General features: G+C 48.5%; 1 protein-coding gene across 1 annotated transcript in view; it reads left to right on the forward strand.

Annotated features, from left to right (window-relative positions):
* The window catches only part of LOC138580812 (integrin alpha-X-like), a 430,037-nt gene that overhangs the window by 402,695 nt on the left and 4,616 nt on the right, over positions 1 to 22,726 (forward strand). The window contains exons 27-29 of the mRNA XM_069651665.1: positions 160 to 276; positions 2,795 to 2,893; positions 3,847 to 3,957. Of these exons, the coding sequence (XP_069507766.1) occupies positions 160 to 276; positions 2,795 to 2,893; positions 3,847 to 3,957 (327 nt within the window). The remainder of the gene's footprint in view (positions 1 to 159; positions 277 to 2,794; positions 2,894 to 3,846; positions 3,958 to 22,726) is intronic.

A 22,726-nucleotide genomic window follows, 5' to 3' on the forward strand; every position in this document is an offset into this window, starting at 1 on the left:
GCGGACCCTTACATGTGGCAGTAACACCATTACCGCTGCATTTAAGGACTACCGTCCAACTTGTGATGAGGCCCAGTGCCTTTTCATTAACTTCATATTGTCCCCCTTTTTCGCTGCCTATCCCACTTTCACCTTTTGCTCTCTTTTTTCCTCCCGCAGGACAAGAGCTGCGTCCTCCGTACCAGGATAATCCAGTGCCACATTTTCTCGCTAGCCCGGGCTGGAGCTATCAGCTTTATTTTCGAGGGGCCCTTCTACCCATCCAGTGACGCTCAGGTACCACCAGACTCGGGCCGGATTATAGGGCAAATCCAGAAGTGTAGGCCCAACGTACTAGTGTGGGCCAGTTATTTTTGTGGTCAAAGTGAGACCGTTTTTTGGTTAAAGAGGCCAGTTTTATGACTTACATCACTCTGAAGTTAGTAGTTTTTATCTATGTAACTGAAGAAATATTCTTTAAAATGCACAATCTGCAACACGTTTTACCAAAAATCTCCCCCTTCGGAACAGTCTATCAGAAATGGAATGCATTGCCCTTTGCACCTGTGGGCTGCTTTATTATTGGTGCCTGACCCAATTTTATTGCCTGTCCCGGGCTGGGTATCCCATATCACCTGGGGTCCCCAACTCCCTTGCTCAAGTACCCACCCCATATTTGCGAGATGAGTACTGTCAATAACTTCCTTTTAGAATCCCTTTATTCAAATTAATGTTTTGGGCTACCTTGAAAACATGGAGTAGATCTAACTTGTGGAGACCACACTTGGATATCCCGTGGTGGATGGACCTATAACAGGGGTTTTCAACCTTTGGCTCTCCAGATGTTTAGGACTACAAGTCCCATCAGCCCTTGCCATCACAGCAAATGGTGAGTGATCATGGGAGTTGAAGTCCAAAACGTCTGGAAAGCCACCAGTTGCAGACCCTTCACAGATAACAGATTACTGAATAACCCAGTCAAATTTTCTACCCAATACCTGTTTTATTTTGGAAACTACCGACTGCTTTAGGGCTAATCAAAGGGATGGGAAAAGGCAAATTTGGCAAGAATGAGACGCAAGGTGAAAGAAGAGATATTCAGGGTGAAACAGTTAGAAACCGTTAGATAAAGGAGAGGAACCAAGTGTGGTGGAAACACTGCTGGCAGAACCCGTCACATCCTGCATTTCTGGTGATCCTCCCCGCCCTTTCTTCCATCCCCTTTTGTCTGCGTCTGGCCGAGTGATACCTTTGAGGATGTGTAGATGTAACCCACTTGGGGCACTTGAACATTTTATGTGGGCCCTCTGCGGCATCGCAAGTGTAACTCAGGATCTGAAGGCCAGCCCCGACTTGCCCCGTACCAGGTCAAGAGGAGAAAGAGCTGGTCTTGTAATGCGGTGCTTATTAATGGCATGAACGGCCTACTGTCCAAAAATCCCTCTCCCTCCACTGAAGCTCCTGTTGCTAGGGACCGGATTGGATATTTCCAGATGCTATTCAAATTAAATGCAAATCAAGTGCAAATCAGGAGGTCCTCTCTGGGTTTGGGCGAGGGCATAGTAAAACAACCCGATCCCGCCCTGAACCCTTTTATGTGATTTGCATTGAATTTACGCGCATTGCGGTCAGGACCAAGATTAAGCTAATTTCATCTCTTCAAAAATACTGCTTCTCAGAGGCGCAGGACTGGTCCAAAATACTCTGTAGGGACACCTGGGTCCATGTAGGCTCGCCCAGAGAACGACCCCGGCCTAATGTGAGCACGAATACGGTACCCTTAGTTGCAAGCCCCCCTCCCTTAAACTAACATGATGTGTAGCTACCAATAGATATTAGAAATTCTGATTATAAAAATAATGACTCTCGCTTGTTCATGAGTAATTGGGTTTGCTCATACCTTCCTCCCTAATTGCCACCTGCTTTTCTTCCTTTCTGTGAGAGTGTTTACCTTTCCAATATATCTATTTGCTGATAGGTCCATGATCTGTGCGTCTGTTTGTGTTGCTAGGTCCCCTGGTCTCTCTGGGGGGCTTAATGGTGTATCTTTGCATTGTGAATGACGTCTTCTGCTGGTGGACGCACCATCCTGTAGAGTAGACTCTCTCTTTCGGGCACTGGAAAGTTCTAGAGAACTCTCTGAAGAGTATCGTGGATCCGGCTGTAGAGGTTGCATACTGCATCCTTCACATAGAGGGAGAGAGAAAAAAAGAATGGAAAGTGGGGGCAAGAGAGAAAACAATGGAAAAAGAGAAGCAAGGGTAACAGCTGGCGTCGACGGAATGTCGATAGCGTGGAAGAATGAAGGCACGGTGAATGATGGAGGGGAAAGGTATACATAATAAGGAAAGAAAGGATGCTGCTGGGTTAACAGAGGATCCTGGGTGGAAGAGTGCCAGCGATGGGCCTGGGGGTGTCAGTGCTGTAGGAGGAAATAGTGATGTGCAGTGGATGGAGGTGGCATCTGGAAGTCACAGTGTTTGTGCGTGGGGTACTGTGGGTGCTGAAGAGGGTGGGCAGCATGTTGTGCACCAACGTTTTGCCGTGGTGATGCCGGCATTGCAGGTGGCCAGGATGAGAGTGGGACATGGACTATCAGGAGTTGTGTGCAGTGTGGGCGCTAAAGAGGGCAGGCAGCAGTTTGGTTGGCTGAGGTTTTGCCCGGGACTGGAATGTGCCAGGACAGTCATGGTGAGGAAATGTCAAGAGCTGTGTTCGTGCAAGGTTGCTGGTGGTGCTGCGGTGGCAATGGTGGTGTTAGGGCATGGGCTGCCAGGGAAGTCTACCTCATATTTTCTCTTCCTACTTAATGCAGCTGAGTGCCAAGAAGTTTTGGGTCCGGAGCAAGGCCTCAATCACCATTGACGGTACAAAGTTCTATCAGAACCCGGAAGAGAGCTTCCATCATGCTCAGGTAAGGCACCCACTAGGGTGCTGGTGCAGGGGCTGTGTAAAGGCAGAGGGTCGTTAGGCAAGACACAAGAAATTAGGAAATTGGCAAAACTCAGGAAAAAGGTGTGCTGATCCTCCACCCACAGACTGTGGCTGGATCTTGCACGAGCACACTGGCGCGTGCTTCCCGGTTCCCGAATCTTGTCCCATGGATGTGGCTGTGATCCCGGCACATTTGCACTCTAGGGCATGGCTCGAGATAACTCACTTGATGTTGGTGTTTTAAAGGATCCAAACAAAGTGCAGTTCCTGCTCCTCAAGGTAAGAAGACAGAATAGTGTAAATCTTGAATGCAAAAGTTGAAACTTAATTGATGGTATTGCTATCTATTAAACTAAACGTCCAATAAAAGGCGAAATGAAAAATCACATTTACGCTGTCATGACATAGTTTCTTAAACAAATAATTTCTGACTGTATCCCTACACTGCCTACTTCCACCCTTTGAGTAAATTTGATTATTATAGGTTATTTATAACGCGCTTAATGCCCAGAGGTTTCTAAGCGCGGACTTCAGGATCGAACCTCTGGTTCTGCGTATCGTTTTGCTTTCAAGCTATCCTCCCGAGACAGATTCCTTTATTTTAAAAAGAAGGATAACCATGAAGGTCCCACTTTCCCTTGCTTAACCCATACCCAACAATGCTGCTGCAGGCTCCCTCACAACCCCTCCTCATTCATCGAGCCTCTGCATATTTATTTATAAATCAAACATTTTAGTTCATTTTGCATTTCGAAATTCAAGATTTGGGGATTTCTGGACATTTCCTTTGTCTTTGAGCATTCTGTCTTTTGTATTCTATATTGTGAATAGTAATGACCAAGAGGATCACTCTGTGTTATTGTCTCCAACCTCTCAAGCATCACAGTTCTGTCCAATGACGCTTCCCTCTTTCCCTCCTTCTATGCATCGCAGGTCATCACTGAGGTGGAGGTGATCTACACAGTCGATCTCCTGCCGATTGTGCTCGGCAGCTCCATCGCTGGTTTGGCACTGCTCGCTCTGCTGGTGGCCGTCCTGTATCGGGTACGAAGACTCGCCAAGTTCACTTCAGTTCCATCTTTCCCTTTCCTCTTGCTTAAACGTCTGACCTTCTCACTCCAGTCTTTCTGGGCTTGGTGGTGGAGGTGGGAGCCAATTTAGAACACATTCGAAGACAGTAGTCATGCCCCTCTTGGGCTGCATCTCCTGTGATCCCTCTCGTTGATTTTTCTAGTTAGGTTTCATGGGAGATGTATTCCAAACCATCTGGAGAGCCAAAGGTTGCAGGCTCATGGCTTATCCGTACTGTGCTAGGCTCTTAGATCTAGAAGAGGATATTATTTCCGATGGGGTGGTGGGGACCTTCTGATATACACAAGGCAGGGACACCAGTCTAGTTTAGAGCTTCAAACACAAGAGGAGTTAAAAAAACAGAGTCTTGTGGGAACGCAGGAAACCCGAGGGACATCTCATGGAATCTGCAGGACACGGTATTGTGGGCAGAATCTCAGAGGCATTATTATGGTTTTTCAGATAATGCGTACTACTTGGGTAGGCTGTTTCTATTACGCCACAGATTCTCATACAAGAAGGGGAGAGGAGTCAGACCAAGTGGGGAAGCCAATACCAGATTCCCGGTTTTCTTTTTATTTATTAAGAGGAAGAAAGAAGAAAACATGAACCAACATTTATTTTTTTTTTTTTAAAATGTATTTATTGGTTTTAACAGATTAACAAAAACAAGTATACATCGCTTGAGTATCAGACGAATAATCAGAAAGTAACGTAACCCTCCCACCCCCACCCCCCCAACTCAAGACCAAGTAAACATTATTGTCCCATTACGATAGGCCAGATTGATGGCTAGGGAAGTCCGATCCATCCGAGGCATCGTCAGAGTTATTAGGATGCAGAAGTGGCTCAGTCAAGGCCACCCAGCGTTGTAGTTCTCCGCTGGAGTCTAGCCTTTGTTCAAGGATTGCCGTTTCCCACGCGCCAGTCTCCGCCGTTATCCATTTAGTCAGGTCCCCCCACCACAATGCCTCATGCGGGGCCCTAGGGCTCTTCCATCCCATGGCTATGCGCCTCTTCGCAGTTATGTAGATCAAGTCTTTGAGCTTGTTCAGAGGTTTGTTTTTGTGGTTGCGTTTGCATCTGCCCAGGATGCATACTGCGGGGCAGTTCACCTCTAGCTCGATGTCTGCGTCCGCCACCCTCCCCTGAACCTGTGTCCAGAAGTGGCGTATCTCCGGGCAGCCCCAGAACATATGCGTCATACCCGCCTTCGGCTCCCTACATTTGGGGCATAGCTGGACCTCGGCTCCCCTGAAATTAGATATAGCCTCTGGTGTTAGGTAGGCTCTGTTAGTGATGTACAGTTGAATGAGTTGCAATCGGGCATTCCTGGAGACTTTTTTATGGTAGTGGGTTATTTTCTCCCATTCGGCATCCGTGAAGTCTAAGCCAAATTCGATTTCCCATTTTGCTCTACATTTAAGCTCGGTGTTAGTCGTGCCCTGGAGCAGGGTTTCGTACAATCGCGAGGTTTCATGGCCGCCCTCGGCTGTGTTCAATAGTGTTTCTATGACCGTATTTTCCGTCATGGGGGTGGTAGCCTCCGGCCATCTGACCCTAATGGCGTGTATCACTGCCCCATGGAGCAAAAATTGGCCAGCGGGTAATCCCGTAGTTTCAGCGAGATCAGGAAAGGGCATGATCTCTTCATCCCGCATTAAGTCTCCCAGGGTGGCCACTCCGTAAGGTTCCCATTGGGTGCGTGATTCGTGAAAGCCCCATGGCTGATGAGCCATAATTGCTGCTATAGGGATTTGAGGTGAGAAAGGATCAGCTGGCCCCACAGTTTTGCACGCTCTGTTCCAGAGCTTTATTCCAAGTCTAATTAAGTATGGAAGGGGCTGTGTGAATCTGCCCTGTGCCCACAGTAGGTCCCTCAGGAGGAGGTAGGGTAATGCAGGTTGGAGGAGCCGAGTGTCCGAGGAGGTCTCATCGGCCATCCATCGCATCACTTGCCTTAGCTGGCTCGCCAGGTAGTACAATTCAAAATTAGGGACCTTAACTCCTCCCCTCTCGTAAGGTCTTTGGAGTGTGTCCAGCGCCACCCTGTGTCTGCCCTCCTGCCAAAGGAACCGTCTGCATAGTTTGTTTATGTTTTTAAAGAAGGAGGGGGGGATATTGTAGGGAACGTTTGTAAAGTTATATAGTAGGCGGGGGAGAGCAACCATTTTGAGTAGACCGGCCCTACCGGCCATCGAGAGCGGAAGCTTACCCCAGAATTCCATAGATTTTTCTAGAGCGTCTTTGGCTCTCACCGTATTAAGTGTATGTTCCGTGAATGGGTCCCGGTGTATGGTGATTCCCAGGTATCTAAAGGAGGTCGCTTGCCATTCTAGATCTAGGGAGGGGAGGGATCCAGGGCCATCTTTATGTAGGGCGGCAAGCGGGTAGAGGCAGGACTTATCTTTGTTAATACGGATACCCGTGTATCTACTGAATCCGTCCAGTGTTTCTAGGATGTAGGGCAGGAGGTGTTCAGGGTTATGTAAGAACAATAGCGTATCATCCGCATACATAGAGACGAGGTGGGTCACTCCGTCGATTACAATACCCCCATCTCCGTATTCCTGCCTAAGGTACGTGGCTACGGGTTCGGTGGCGATGATGTATAGCATCGGGGAGAGTGGGCAGCCCTGGCGAGTGCCTCTATGTAACGCCCATTTGTTTGAGAAGGTCCTGTTCGTGCGCACCCTAGCGGTGGGGTTGGTGTAGACTAGCCGGGTCCATTTCAGGAAGGCAGGTCCTATCCCCATTTTAGCCATAGTGGCATAAAGCCATTCCCAACGCACTGAATCAAAGGCCTTGGTGGCGTCTAGTGACGCCACCGCGTATTTCTGAGGCCTCTGCTCCGTGCTGTACATAATATGGTGCAACCTACGCAGGTTCTCTGTTATGGAGCGACCGGGCACGTAACCCGTTTGGTCCTGGTGGATCAGGTGGGGAATTACCCTTCGCAGTCTACTAGCTAGCAGGGAGGTTAGGATCTTGCAATCGACATTTAACATGGAGAGGGGTCTATATGAGCCGCAGTGCGATCCGTCTTTCCCGGGTTTCAGGAGAGGGACAATCACCGCCTCCCTCATGGAGTCGGGGAGGGCACCCCGCTCGTAGGCTTCGTTGAACACCTGTGCCAACAGTGGGGCCAAGGTCTCCTCGTACAATTTATAAAATTCCCCAGGGAGGCCATCAGTGCCTGGGGACTTACCGGTTGGGAGTGACCTAATGATTGCCTTGACCTCATCTGGGGTGATGGGTTCGTCCAAGGCGTCCGTCATATGGGGCTCTAGCCTGGGGAGATCTATGTCGTCCAGGATGTCCTCTATGTCGGAGACGTCCACGGGTGGGGGTTCGGCGTATAAATTGCTGTAAAAGTCAGAGAACACCGAATTAATTTCAGTCTGGGTGTGCACTAGGGAGCCATCTGGTTTGAGTACTTGGCAAATGGGTGTTCTGGGGGCTTCTCTCTTGTACAGCCAAGCTAGGAGTTTACCAGGTTTATCACCTAGAGCGTGGGTACGTTCAGTGTGTTTGGCATAGCTCAGCCTACCCAGGGACTCCCAGTGCGTGAGACAGGTTTGTTTGAGGTCAATCACCTTCTGTAAATGTTCTGGGGATGGGTCTAGTCTGCCTTCGAGCTCCCCCAACTCACTCTCTGCATGTTCTAAGGAGGAAGTAATCGACCTCAGTGCTCCGCCCATGGTTGCAATCATCTCCCCTCTCAGGACCACCTTGTATGCCTCCCAGGCGGTGCCTATGTGTTTAACACTGTTGAGGTTCCTTTCCCAGTAGTCTTCAGTCCTATCAGCAATGTGTTCGCGGAGGGCTATGTCTAGGAGAGCTTCAGCCCTAAGTTTCCAGGTGGGGACCGGGGGTCTAGGCGGGTAGATCTCCCAGGTGGCTACTAGTGGGGAATGATCGGACAGTACTCTGGGCTGGTACTGAGCACCGCCGAACGTTGCCTGTTGTTCTAGGCTCACGAAAAGGTAGTCTATCCTAGTGTGGACTGCGTGAGGAGGGGAGTAAAAGGAGAACACACGTGCATCTGGGTGCTGTTCTCTCCACAAGTCTCGGAGTTGTAACTGCTGTATCAACCTTGACAGAATTTTGGCAGGCGGGGAAGGGCGTGTATGTTTATCGTCCGACCTGTCTCTCAGGGGGTCTAAGGTGCAGTTATGGTCGCCCCCCCATATCATGGTTTGGTCCCTGTAAGGGCCGAGGCGTGGATACAGGGAGTGGAAGAAGGTGGTTGCATCATGGTTGGGTGCATAAGTGCTGACTAGACAAACCTCTCTCCCTTCAATGGTGCCACATGCAATTGCCATCCTGCCCTCATTGTCTGCTTTGGAGCCGACCAACCGGAAGGGGACAGAGGGGTCCACCCAGATCAGGACACCCCTGGCGTAGGAGGAGTAGGAGGAACCTACCAGGGTACCACGCCAGGCCTTTGCCAATGCTTTCAGTTTGTCCGATGTAAGGTGTGTTTCTTGTAGCAGGGCTATTTTGGTTTTGCTTCTTTTAATATAGGAGAGTATGCGCCGTTGTTTCACGAAGCTGTTCATGCCTCTGACGTTCCACGTCAGGATTTTCAACGAATCGGCCATGTGAGATTTGGGATTCTGGTGGCTATGTCCAACGCCCCCGGGAGCACCACCAGTGGCCGGAGGATCGTGGGGGTCTTGTGGTTTCCTGGAGATTCGTGCATGCGGGTCTCAGCCGGGTTACTTGCACCCCTGAACTTCTGCTTCAGTGACTGCCAGCCTATCCAGCGGAGGGTAGGTGCCTCGTCCGTGCTGACTGAAATGGATGTTGGTGGTCTTGGTTGTCCCTGATTCGGGCACTTAACAACTGTGCCAACTTCCCCTATCCCTCCCCCCCGTAACTGTGAACTTCCCCAACATAAACCAGGTCGAGTGAGGAGCTCCTCACTATGACAGACCCGTTTCCGCTCCTTTAGACCGAAGGACGGTCGCATGGTGCCCTACGGGCGGGTAATGAGTACCCTTAACAAGAAAGAACTTCCAGGGGTAGGAGAGTGTTCGTCCGGGCGCCTCGTGTTATGAAATCCGGTCAGCTGCGGCGTAAGTGGCCGTTCCATGGTGGGGCCTCCGAAAGGCACCGGGGCCCTGAGAGACGGGGCTCAGCGGGGTTGTCGTTTCCTGACTTCGACATCTGGGATCTGCTCCCTGTCCATCCAGTCTCGGGCCTCTGCCGGGGTATCGAAGAGGTGAGTTCTGTTGTTTCGTATCACCTTCAATCTGGAGGGGTAGAGGAGCATGTAGCGTAGGCCTGCAGCCTTCAGTCTTGCTTTGGTGTGTATGAACTGTGCCCTCTTCATTTGAACCTGAAATGTATAGTCAGGGTAGATGGATATCTTGGCTGAACCCCTGCAGATCTGGCCGCCTGACCGCGAGAAGGTGAGGATGGTTTCCCGGTCTCTGTAGTTAAGTACTTTTGCGATCACGGGTCTGGGTGGGCTGCCAGGAGGGGGTTTCGATGTGAGGGATCGGTGAGCCCTTTCGATTACAAAGCCCTGAGAGAGTTTTTCTGCTCCAATCTCCTGTATCAGGAGATTCTCTACGAAGTTCGTGGGGTCCGATCCCTCGATGCCCTCCGGGAGCCCCAGGAGGCGAATGTTGTTGCGGCGTGCGCGCCCCTCTGCCTCCTCGACCCTGTCTTCTAGGTTTTTAACTTTTTGTTGAAGTGCATCGACATCTTTGAGGAGCACTGTCTTAGCTTCCGTGTTCTCGCGGACCTGGGCCTCCAGCACCTCTGTTCTGCCGGCCAGGGATCGGACGTCTTGGCGCAGGAGGTTCAAGTCTATAGCGACAGCGTCTATTTTATGCTCCACGGCTGCCTGGGAAAGTTTGATAGCTTCAAGGATCTGTGTGTTACTAGGTTCCGCTGAAGGCCCCAAGGGGTCGGGTAGGTCTGCAGCAAGAGTCTCGCTCATGTTATCTGGCGCTGTGGGCCCCGCCGCCGTGAACGTGTCGATGGTGGTCTGACGTTGCTTAGCCCTTGCTCCTTTGGTAGACATGTCGACTGAGCCTCCGGGCTTCGCTGTTACCGAGGTGGCCGGGGTGAGCCGCGATGGAGTGGCCGAGGAAGCCGTATCGGGTGGGCCGCGATGGCGGATCGCTGTATGCTGTGGGCGGCTCCGTAGGCACAGGGGGGACGGATAGTGTGCGCCGGGGCCGCTTCTTCGGGTTACCAGGCCGGGCACGCCTGTATGTGTCGGTTGCGTTAGTCCCCCCCGCTCACCTCGAAGGGCCTCCGAGACCCTGGCTCCCGGTTCTGTGGCTGGCAGCGCCCTCGTCCGGGACGTTCCAGGCTGGTCGTCCCGTTGGCACCGTCGTTCGCGCTCCAAGCTTCACGGGTGCCCCACAGGCCCCCCTCGTCAGTCCAGCTGGGCGTTCGTGTGTCCTCGGCCCTCAGCTGAGTGTTACGGCGCGAGCGGCTTTAGAGTGCGGGCCGCCGCATCTTGCAGGGCTCGGGAGCCGCCATCTTGGCCCTGGTCCGCGGGATCGTGTCGCACGGTCTATAGGGCGAGACCGGTCCTCCAGGGCCACAGGAATCGACCCGCAGGTGCAGCAGGATGTCGGCCCTCGATGAGGCGGTTCGTGGGGTTCGGAGCCCCCGAAAAAAGTAGTTAAAAGCAGCTTATGATGGTCGCATCAAGCGGAGCGCAAGGAGCGAACGTCCTCTTCACATGGCGGTTAGCCACGCCCCCCGTGAACCAACATTTATATCCTGTTAATTTGTCAAGGAGAAAAGTATTAAAGTCTTTCTTAAACCTCAATGGACAGGACAAATCCCATAAAGCGGTTGGCAGACTGTTCCAAGGTTTGAGTGCTGTGAGATACCTGAGGGTATTCTCACTCGTGTTCCCCATGGATCCTCTCCGCAGGTGGCCAGGGAAAGGCCATCACTTTTGGATCCTGACCCTGGGGGTGGACAAGCGAGGGAGGATCACCTGGGTGGAGGGTCTTTGGGGACTGGGAATGGAATGCCCTTGGGAGAGACATGGTATACCCCTTTCCTACTGATGACCAACCCAACCCTTCCCACACCTTCATGATTATTGTGAGTCACCTCCCCTAACCTCCTCATATATAACCACTAATAGTACTGGGACGAAGAAGAGGCAACTAGAAGTAATGAAGACTAGGTGCTTTTACCACTCTGGTACCGGGACGAGGCAGAGACTTGTTGAGAGTTGTATAGGTCAGGCACGTCCCCTTAATGAGGGTCAGGTAAAGGACTGCAGATGTAGAACAGAAAGCCCAATCAAAGGATGTCAGAAGGAGAGGTTGTGGCAGTGATGGTGAAGCAGCAACAGAGAGGCCAAGAGTAGCAATGGGGAGCTGCACGTCTGCGGCACGCCAACGGTTCGTGTGAGTACAACCCAGGAGCTGTGGCTCCATGGAACTGAGCAAACAATGAAAGTGGAGGCATGCAGGAAGGCTGCCCATTTTTATGGTGTTCGAAGTGCTTGTTTTCCTGGGGTCAGACGCTGACCCAGAAGTGACTGAGGGGCAGGAGTGTAGAGCCCTGAGATGGAGAACAGAAGGCCAAGAGATCTGTGCTGCAGGAACCTCCAAAGAAGCAACCAGTGAGTGTCTATGAGAAAGGAAACCTGGCATGTGAATGATTGAAGCTAGGCGGAGGATTTCTTTGTGTCAGAGTGGTCGCATGTAAGATAAAACATGTTTTCAAAGGTCTTCGTTCTGAATCCTCATTAACTATTGAACTATTGAGAATGCATTGTAGCGGAGTGGTGCCATGGACATGAAAGCAAGTTTTCGAACACCTCTGAGTGCTGGACATGTTATAAAAGGTAATCTACAAAGATACTTATGTCAACAAAATGACCAGAAAGAAACCTTTAAACATGATTGAAGTCCGAACCGAATGAAAATCTTAAATTGAAGGCCAAACTGAAAGCTAACTTAATACATAAATGGAACTATTACTTGTGACGAATTACAAATGAATGAAGCTTTAAAATGTGCATGTGCCAAGATCAAAAGTGAATGCTACTTTAAATGTAAGTAAAATTCCTATATGATGAACCTACAAGACTACCAAACGTTTAATTAAAGAAACAAATGCACATTGAACTGTGAAGTGAACCGAACCTTAACAATACTAGTGAACCCAATATTTATGGAACTCCCAGGTGAATAGAACTTTGGAAATTAACTTTACTAAGTGAACCAAAGAAACGAATTTTACACAACAGAGTTGGAGAAATTGTAAATAATATATACTTGGAACTCTGAATGAACTGCAACTTACTTTCAATATATTTTTGAACAAAGACTAACAATATACAGAGGGCGCAAGTGTGATGCCGAACTTTAAGAAAACTAAAAAAATAACAAAAAGAGGTTGGGCCTTATTAGGACGCTGGCGGTAGCCCGTATCCACTATTTTTCGGCAGCCGCGAATTGGCAATTACCAGGTCATGCCGAGATTGGTGGAACCCGGCAATTGCCCATTCGCAGGTGCGGGTAATAAGGGACTCCCCATCCCCATTCGGTCCCATAGGGTTGAATCGGAATGGGGAGGGTGGTAGCACTGGTACCATTAATAACAATACTGGTGCTACCATCCTGTTCTGCTCGCGGGTGACAGTACGGCCACCAGGTCAGAACTGGTGGCTGCAAGGGCACCTGCGAGCAGAACTCCTACTATGGCCGTACAGTAGCAACGGTGCCAGTAGCGATACCGGCGCCATTGTTGCCTTACTGCCATACTCGTAATGAGGCCAATGGAAAGTGAATCGTGGGGAAGGGAACCCTGAGGTTTAACCTGCTTATTGACTTGAGGACAAAGTCTTAAAATATTTTGTGTTTAGAATTATGGTTTTGAACTCTAAATCATCCTGAATTTAAGGCAATCCTGAGACTTTTTATTCAAACTGCTTTATACTTGGAGACGGGAGCTGAAAGAAAGCTGCGAGCTGAACAGAACTTTGTATTGAACACTGTTTTGTTGGTTGCTCACATCCCTACGCTTTGTATAGATTATTTGTGAGGGCAAGTATAGGTTTTGGACACAGACAGATTCCTAAATTGAACTCTTTGAATTTTAATTTCATTAGTTTTGTTTTGGTAGGGAAATCCCACCATAGAACAAGTCAAAATGGGCATTTCCCCATCCTGACTTTTAAGTTAATAAAGTAATTTGTTAATTCAGAATCTGTTGTCTGTGTCTAACTCCAAGATGCCTTCACAGTTCCCATATATTGAAACTAATGCCTCCAAATGTATTCAATTTGAAGTGGGGCTGATCAAGAAGAATACTGTCATTTGATTGTAAAATTCTCTTAGAGATTCTTTTGTGAAAATGATCTTTCAGATATTAGGGGACTGTGCCTACAACACATTTGTGTGTAAGTGTAGGAATGTTATGTTCAATTCGGTGCTGTACAGGCAACCAGTGAAATAGGTGCCACTTAGAGGTGACATGATCTCTTTGATTCACCCATGAACAGCTCGAACAGCACCGTTCTGGGAGATTTTAAGTTTCTTTACATTGCGTTTCAACGTGCCAGCCAACATTCTGTTGCAGAAACCTAGTCTTGCGTTTACTAGGGCAGTCGTTAGTACTGCTCTATTTACCAATGTGAGATAATGGGCCTCATTACGAGCATGGCGGTTACCATGCCTGTATGGCAGGCATGGCTGCCGCCATGCTCGCTACCGGCACCGCCTCCCGCGATTGGGAAATAACTGGCCCATTACGAGATGAGTGGGCCGGTAATTGCCCATTCGCGGGTGGTGGTAATGCCGGGCTCCCGATCCCCATTCTGCCCAGTATGTGGTGGCCCGGTATGAACGGTGCCCGTGCCTTCCTGGCACCATTAATACCGTGGCCGCCACCCTTATAATGAGGCCCAATGTCTTATTTGTCTGAGAAGTCTGAGAAGTCTGTTGCTATACATGCACGAGGAACAGACAGAATTTACATGGTTGGTAAAGGTTAGCTTGGAGTCAAAATAGACTCCCCGTGTCTTTACGTTACGTAGGGAGTGACTTGGATGGAACAGCCAGCAATGGAGAACTGTGAATAGTGGGAATCGAGTTTTCTAAGCCCAGGACCACTACCAACAAAAAGAAGCTCTGTTTTTCCATCATTAATGGCCTTCAAATTGTGGGCCATTCAGGCTTGTATAAGGGCATGCATCTTATTAATTGCCTCTAGATCATGATCATAATCTTCCATAAGCTTGAGTAGTATTTGCATGTCATCGACATAGCTGGCATATGATATTCAGACTTTATCCAGCAAATCAAAAAGAGGCTTCATATAGATATTGAATAGATAAGCATGATCCTTGTGGAACACCACATTCCAATTCTACTGGATCAGCCTGGAAGTCTGCCACTTTTACTGATCTAGGACCCAAAAAAGATCTGAACCAAGCCACTGCCCTGTCAGATCATCCAACCACGTCGACCAATCTCCACACGAGAAGGGAGTGGTCGACCAGGTCGAAGGCTGCAGGGAGATCCAGCAAAAATAAAAGTGCTGTGTTACCCATATCTATTATCCTAGACATGTTTGATTTCAAGGCCAACAGAGCTGGTGCTGTGTCATGCCTTGCAATAAACCCGGATTGTTGATACCCCAAGATGTTACAATTCTCAACATGCTCCTGCCTAAGATTTTCATAAAGAATGGCACATTAATAATAATCTATAACTACCACAAAATGCTGCTCTATTTACCAATGTGAGATAATGGGCCTCATTACGAGCATGGCGGTAGCCGTGCCTGTATGGCAGGCACGGCTACCGCGAGGCTCGCTACCGGCACCGCCTCCCACGATTGGGCAATAACTGCCCCATTACGAGATGAGTGGGCCGGTAATTGCCCATTCCCGGGTGGCGGTAATGCCGGGCTCCTGATCCCCATTCTGCCCCATAGGGCAGAGGCACCGTTCATAACGGTGCTGGTGCAATCACGAGTTCTGCATGCGGGTGCCGCACAGCCTGCCAGGTAAGACCTTGCAGGTTCTCAGGAACCCACGAGCGGAGCTCGTAATGTGGTGGCGTGGTATGAATGGTGCCGGTGCCTTTCCGGCACCATTAATACCGTGGCCACTACCCTTATAATGAGGCCCAATGTCTTATTTGTCTGAGAAGTTTGTTGCTATACATGCACGAGGTACTGACAGAATTTACATGGTGAGTAAAGGTTAGCTTGGAATCAAAATAGACTCCCCGTGTCTTTACGATACGTAGGGAGTGACTTGGATGGAACAGCCAGCAATGGAGAACTGTGAATAGTGGGAATCGAGTTTTCTAAGCCCGGGACCACTACCAACAAAAAGAAGCTCTGTTTTTCCATCATTAATGGCCATCAAATTGTGGGCCATTCAGGCTTGTATAAGGGCATGCATCTTATTAATTGCCTGTAGATCATGATCATAATCTTCCATAAGCTTGAGTAGTATTTGCATGTCATCGACATAGTTGGCATATGATATTCAGACATTATCCAGCAAATCAAAAAGAGGCTTCATATAGATATTGAATAGATAAACATGATCCTTGTGGAACACCACATTCCAATTCTACTGGATCAGCCTGGAAGTCTGCCACTTTTACTGATCTAGGACCCAAAAAAGATCTGAACCAAGCCACTGCCCTGTCAGATCATCCAACCACGTCGACCAATCTCCACACGAGAAGGGAGTGGTCGACCAGGTCGAAGGCTGCAGGGAGGTCCAGCAAAAATAAAAGTGCTGTGTTACCCTCATCTATTATCCTAGACATGTTTGATTTCAAGGCCAACAGAGCTGGTGCTGTGTCATGCCTTGCAATAAACCCGGATTTTTGATACCCCAAGATGTTATAATTCTCAACATGCTCCTGCCTAAGATTTTCATAAAGAATGGCACATTGATAATAGTCTATAATTACCAGCAAATGCAGGGTCGAGATGTTCTTTTTTGAGAAGGGGGGCAATCCAGGCCTCTTTAAGGAATCTAGACACACAACTGTCTTGGAACGAGATGTTAATCATCTGAGTAACTGTGGGAATCAGGGTCTCTATACAGTTCTTAAAGCTTTGTGCAGGAAAAGCATCACCTAAACAAGCGGTAGGTTTTAAGTTAGAGATGATAGTTCGTATCTCTTCTTCAGTCACCTGGCAAGAAGAGAAATAGGAAGTATCTGCTTGGATATTAATTACCTCAGTAGAAGGTAATATTCTGTAATTTATAGTCAACTTGCACTTTTCGATAGCGTGTTTGTGTTTTAATACTTTGAGCATCAGCTGATCCTGAATCTCTTCACACCAAGCATTAGCTATAACCCAGGATTTTTTTGTGGAGCCTTTACCCTCCAACTCCTTGAGGATAGATAAAAGCTCCTTTGAGTCAGATTTGGCATTGCCAATTCATTGGTTATAGACAGGTTTGTTCCTGCCCATAATAGCATATTTGTAATACTTTACTATTTTTCTATAGGTGTTCAAAGACTCATCATTAGAATATTTTCTCCAGACTCATTCAGATTGTCTTTTTGCTTTTCAGAGGCTAACAATCCCTTAATTAAACCAGATATTGTAATTGGTTTCTAGTTTAACAATTTTCTCTTGGATGGGGGCAATTGTATTAGTGGCTGTTGTTTTAAAATATATAGCATTTTTTCTGCAATCTCATTAATGTTAGAATCATCATGGATCTCAGAAAGCAGGAGCAATTAAAGGAACAATGGCTGCTGGTGTATGTTTTTCCAAGTTCCTAACCTTCCTTTTCACTCTATGATTGAGAGCCACGTAGGAACATAATCCTGGTAGAATCAATACAAAAGATACCAAAAAACGATCCGACCAGGGACAGGGTTCTACTAACAATGTTGCAATTAGGGGTGTACCGAAATTCGGCTTCGAGTAAGTATTCAGCCGAATTCCGGCTGAAAGTTAGATATTCGTCTTCGGCAGAATACCTAATGGAATGCTTACTCGAAGCCGAAGTTACACCCCTACTAATTATAAGTCATTTAACCTCCTGCAGTCCCTAGAACTGATCTTAACTGCAAGATACGACTGATTGATAATGGGGTCTGTGAATGTATTCACGTAAGACAGGGGACGCCAACTGTGCGGTCTGCTTAGAAAGAAACATTTTAGTGAACCTCCTCCTCGGGCCATGATGAGAACAAACAAACGCAGGCAAGCCGGCTAGCAGCATGTGCTGGCCCCAGAGCAGCTCCTTCTTTTCTTCAGAGCCTGTGCCTGACAGCCCACTAGGTTTACACCACCACCCCAGCCTATGATCACCTGGCAGGAGGGGCTTATGGGGGGCTGCTTGACATATAGCACCAGCAGCAACATCTCAATCTTACATAGCACTTAATGCCGAATGCCCACACTTCCGAGCGCTATAATGATAACACCCATAAAAAGTGTCACAATTTAGGTACTTTGGTTTTAAAATGCACTTTATAAATCAGAACCCGCCAAAGGACGCCCCACCCAGTCAGCCTCCAGTGATAAATCTGCATACATCTGCGGTTTATGAGAGAGCCTGCCCCCGCAGTTCCCCCATTGCCATGAAGTACGGCTATTCACATCAGCTCTCAGAGTGAAGAGGTGTTAAAGATCTATTCAAACACATGAATGCTACCCACTAGAGTCAGCGGGAGGTAGAGCCAGAAAGGCGGGAGAAGGCTGCATCCCAGAAGGACCAGGTGAGGATGCAACGTTGCTCATTTGTGCATAGGGTTACAGGATTTCCAATCAACAGAAACTGGCAAAACAGCCAAGAAAGTAAAGTTATTGACACTTTCAAAACCACACAGTGAGTTACTTTCAAAACCAATACTCCACAGTCTCAAATTAATGTCCGGCCTTAGGACCAGCTTGTTTCTTTTGGGTATAAATAATGAATATTAGAATATGGCTGAGTACACATAAGGTTACCTTAAAAGTCCTTAGTGGGCAGAGAACACACAACATGCAGAGTAAGGAAACAATGAAGTAAGAGCCAAGTCGTGAGAACTGACTATGGCATGCAGGTGGCATGAAGCTATCTGGTAACTTTGCCATAATATAACATAAGCGCCAACATGCCCCATTCCATTTGGGAAATGGTAGTCCAGTCATGATAGCATCTGGTCCAACCTGGGCACCAGCCACCCTGCTAGTCACACTGGATGCCAGTACAGGCAGTGCCAACATCCTAAATCCTCACTCAGGCACATACATCCTCCACACTCACTCATTCTTTTGCATCGCTCATGTGCTGTCTCCGGGCCCCCTGTAAGCCTCTGTATTGTGCCAAGACATTCCTCCAAGTGCACACGACAGGCCCCAGATACACCACTGCCGGCAGCAGGACATAGGCAGCAGGCAGCACTGATGGAAACAGGCAGCACTGATCATATCAGGAACTGCTTATGGTCAGCATGCATTACTGATGGCAGCATGCACTACCGATGGCAGCGGGTAGCGCCACCATAACTGGAGATTACAGATGGCAGCAGCCAATAATTCTGGACCAGTTCCCGCTTTTGCTGGTGGGCATCTTATGTGAGCCACATCTGCCAGAGCAGCGTCTGCGTTACGTGCAAGGCAGGCCAATTCACTGCCTGCAAAGGTTTCACGTGTTCACATATGAACAGGTAGAAGGGGCTGGCAGAACACTGAAAGCAGCGCTCTCTCCCTCCTCCTCTCTCCACCACCAGCAGTGCCCATAATGTCTCCTTCAGGGCCTTCCCCTTCTAACGCTTAGTTACAGCTATGATCTATTTATAAGCATGTCCTTCACGGAAGTCCTGTTAAAACAAGCATTGGCAAAGTCAATAGTTTTGGCTTGTTATGGATATCTTGACACATTTCCAGTAGTAACTTACTATTCGGTAAATATTCGCCACAGCCGAATACTTAGGTCAACTATTCAATATTCGTACACCCCTAGTTGCAATACTAACTTTATTAGTCAACACCCAGTCTAAACTACTCCCAGCAACATGTGTTACGGTCATAACATGCTGCCGAAACCCAAAAGCCTCTAGAGCATTCCTAAGAGATATCGCATTTAGGTCAGCTTTATTAACAAACCACAAATTAAAATCACCTACCAATAGGAAGTGAGAATTAGGTTTTGTATTGTCATTTAAAAAAGACAAAAGTCTTTTTTCAAAATCTGAAGTCAGGTCAGGGGGTCTACATAATGCTAAAATGCTAACCGATGTAATTGGATTAACGCCATATTTAGCATAAAGGCCCTCACAACTATTAATATCTACTGCTGTAGAGCAGTGAATTTGTAATGACTCGCGAAATATCAGGGCGACACCACCCCCTCTAGCCAATGGTCGCTCTGCCCTGAGAATCGAGTATTCTCTAGGCATAGCGAGCAAAGCTGTGTAGAGTCTGAGAGACAAGTCTCTGTGAGAACCAGGATGTCCAGGTTATTCTGTAAAATAAGATCTACTATTTCAGTCGCGTGTTGTACGAGTGATTGCATATTCAATAATGCGATTTATAAAAAGTAATTCTCAGCATGTGTAGTATCACTATTGCTTGTAAGTGAAGCCAAATTCTGTTTGCCCTGTAGTTCTTAAATCAGGGACGGACACTTAAGTTTTAAATTTTTGAAGGAGATCAAATTCTGCTCCTCCATCCCTGGACAGAGCCGGTATGAGTGAACTATTATCAATATTAGCAGACTCGTGAATAAGAGTGGATTTGTCAAATTTAGTGGGCATGAGCCTATTTTCAGTCATGGTTAATAGGGTGAAAATTCATATATAAGTCCATAAACTCATAAAAATCAAAAGCCGTAGCATATTGCGTCAGTGGAATCCGACACATCCAGGCACAACCAGTGACAACCAGTGTGTGCACTGTGCCAACACGCTGGAGCTAATGCACCTAGTAAGCGCATATACACTTTGACGAGGCTCTTGGATCACTGAGCAATGTAGCTCAGAGGTCTACACAGAATGCAGCAATGTGGCAAAACGAGGTCCTTAGCGAAGTAAGGCAAGATGAAAGCTTGATTTAACTGTGTGTTTTTTCGGAAGAGCTGCAAACCACTCATAGCAGCCTCATAGCACTGTTGAGTGCTGCAGCCTTTCACCAAATACTCCAACAAGAAAACCAGGCAGCAAAGGTAGAAACAAGGTATATTTCCATGGGCAGAAATGGTTCGGGAAACCGGCAGAATAACCCATTCAAAAATCGTGGGCCCTGAGCACACAAATCTTGAAATGAGCCTCATACCGAACGTTAACACAATGGTCCTCATCACGAGTTGGGCAGTAACGCCGGCGCTAATAGCACTGGTGTTATTAGCCCTACCGCCAAACCCAGCGGCGCTATTAGCGCCGGATCACGGGTTTGGCGGAACGGGTATTGCCCATTCCCCATTGAGCCCATTTGGGAATTCCCCATTCCCCATTGGGCTCAATGGGGGAAATTTTGCGTTTTTACCGCCAGCGGATTTCCTGCCGGTGGAAAAAAAAGGGCCAAAAATCAGCAAAATCTCAACGGATTTCCCCCAGCTCAAAGCTGGGGGGAAATCAGCCAAAGCCGTGATTTGGCGGACCCTTAAATCCAGCAGTAACAGCGCTACCGCCGGATTTAAGGGCTACCGCCAAACTCGTGATGAGACGCAATATGTTTAGTCGGGCAAATTAACAATGAACTTTCTAACAGTGCATCCTTTGACATTGGAGGGAAAGGCTTTACACCAACATTCGGTATCTGTACAATTACGCTTACCACTTAGTCTACGTAATACAGACCACTGCCTCTAGCATATGTTTCCACAACATGTGATGATGACTGACTCAGCGAACAGAGCCCACATGATTGTCTATTCCAGTTCTCAGTCAAACCCACCTTCAGTAATGTCAATGAGTCACTGAGTCGGTAATTGGGCATATCTGCACCCTGGACACTGTCTGACGTCACACTGCACTGCCTTAGGGGCTCTCATGTGCATGTTGACCAATGAGCTTTCTTTCTGCGCCACCACCCTAATAATGGCTGTGGTTCTCTGTGTCATCTCTAAACATGGCTGCTGCGCTGAGACAAAATGACTACTGCTCTGCCAGAGTACAGGGATGAGTAGCAGCAAAACCTCCTACTCAGCCTCACACTTCTACTAAACCTGCAGTTATCCCAAAAATAAAGGTGAAATCGGCACAGGCGACAGCTATACCTCTGTCACTTGTTTTGAAAATATGGGCTGAGGACAGGCTATGTCTTCAGGAGGGCTGATAACAGTACCAATCAAAACAGCGTTAGCAGGGTAGTTCCAAAATAAAAGAATGCCCAATTAAGGGTCTATGAAAATAATTAAATGAAATAAAACTGTCAATGTAATCAGCTAACTAAAGGCAGGGTTGTTCAAGCATGAAGACTTCAACAGCAATGTGAATGTTCATGGATAGGTTCAAAAAGGCAACGATGGAGGCTTAAAAGTCACCATGGACCCTTAAAGTGGAATAGGGGGGCTTGGTCTAGCAGCAGTGTTATCCTAACTACACCCTGTGAATGTGTCATGCATGCGCCATGGGCACATCCATTTTTGCTCCATTTGGACTTTGCTAATTAATGATTATTGTCATCTAACTACGCATACCATAATGCACCTGGCCGCAAGCATTGTTTCCTGGCCGTTCCTATTGGATTTCTATGGAACTACACCCCCCAGAAGCCTTAGAGTCTGGTCCTGCTTCCACCAGCCCAGGAACAGAAAGGGAGGTGGCCGATTGCCTGCAGGTGTGATTCGCCAGGTGAAACCAATTGGCCTGCCTCTGTGCTGGGCTAGGCAGTATATAAGGCTGCTGTCTGCAGTGGCTCAGCCTCTTGCATTGAGAGTCCTTCCTCCACCTTTCGCGAGTGTCTTCGGATCCTTGTATGCTGTTTATCCTCACTCCTGCTTGGACCCTGCCTTACAGCTTGTTACACCCTGCTGCCTACAGCCCTAGCCTTTTGGGCTCCCTGCCTTGTTGCTTGCTCCACCCTGCTGCCTCCAGTCATTGCCTTCCAGGCTCCCTGCCTCTCAGCCCTGCTCCTCTGGGCTCTCCACACGGCAGCTGATCACGCTCTGCTGCCTTCCAGTCTCCGCCCTTGCCCTGCCGGGCTCTCCACATTGCAGCGGATCACGCTCTGCTGTCTTCCAGTCTTCGCCCTTGCCCTGCCGGGCTCTCCACATTGCAGCGTATCACGCTCTGCTGCTTTCCAGCCTTTGCCCTTGTCCTCTGGGCACCCAGCTCTGCAGCCCTCCTCTCTCCGGCTGCCTTTGCCCTTGTCCTCTGGGCTCCCTGCTTGCAGCCTATCTCACACCGGCTGCCTTAGCCCTTGTCCTCAGGGCTCCCTGCTCTGCAGCCTTCCTCTCTCCGGCTGTCTTTGCCCTTGTCCTCTGGGCTCCCTGCTTGCAGCCTATCTCACACCGGCTGCCTTAGCCCTTGTCCTCTGGGCTCCCTGCTCTGCAGCCTCCTCTCTCCGGCTGCCTTTGCCCTTGTCCTCTGGGCTCCCTGCTTGCAGCCTATCTCACACCGGCTGCCTTAGCCCTTGTCCTCAGGGCTCCCTGCTCTGCAGCCTGCCTCTCTCCGGCTGCCTTTGCCCTTGTCCTCTGGGCTCCCTGCTCTGCAGCCTTCCTCACTCCGGCTGCCGTAGCCCTTTTCCTCTGATATTTCTACCTTACCGTCCCACTCTTGTGGGCTTACTCCTTGCCTTCCTGCTCCTCTGAGCGCTCCACCTACCTTTC

This window comes from Ambystoma mexicanum, chromosome 3p (genome assembly GCF_040938575.1).
Source record: "Ambystoma mexicanum isolate Mex_15411 chromosome 3p, UKY_AmexF1_1, whole genome shotgun sequence".
NCBI classification, from domain to species: domain Eukaryota; kingdom Metazoa; phylum Chordata; class Amphibia; order Caudata; family Ambystomatidae; genus Ambystoma; species Ambystoma mexicanum.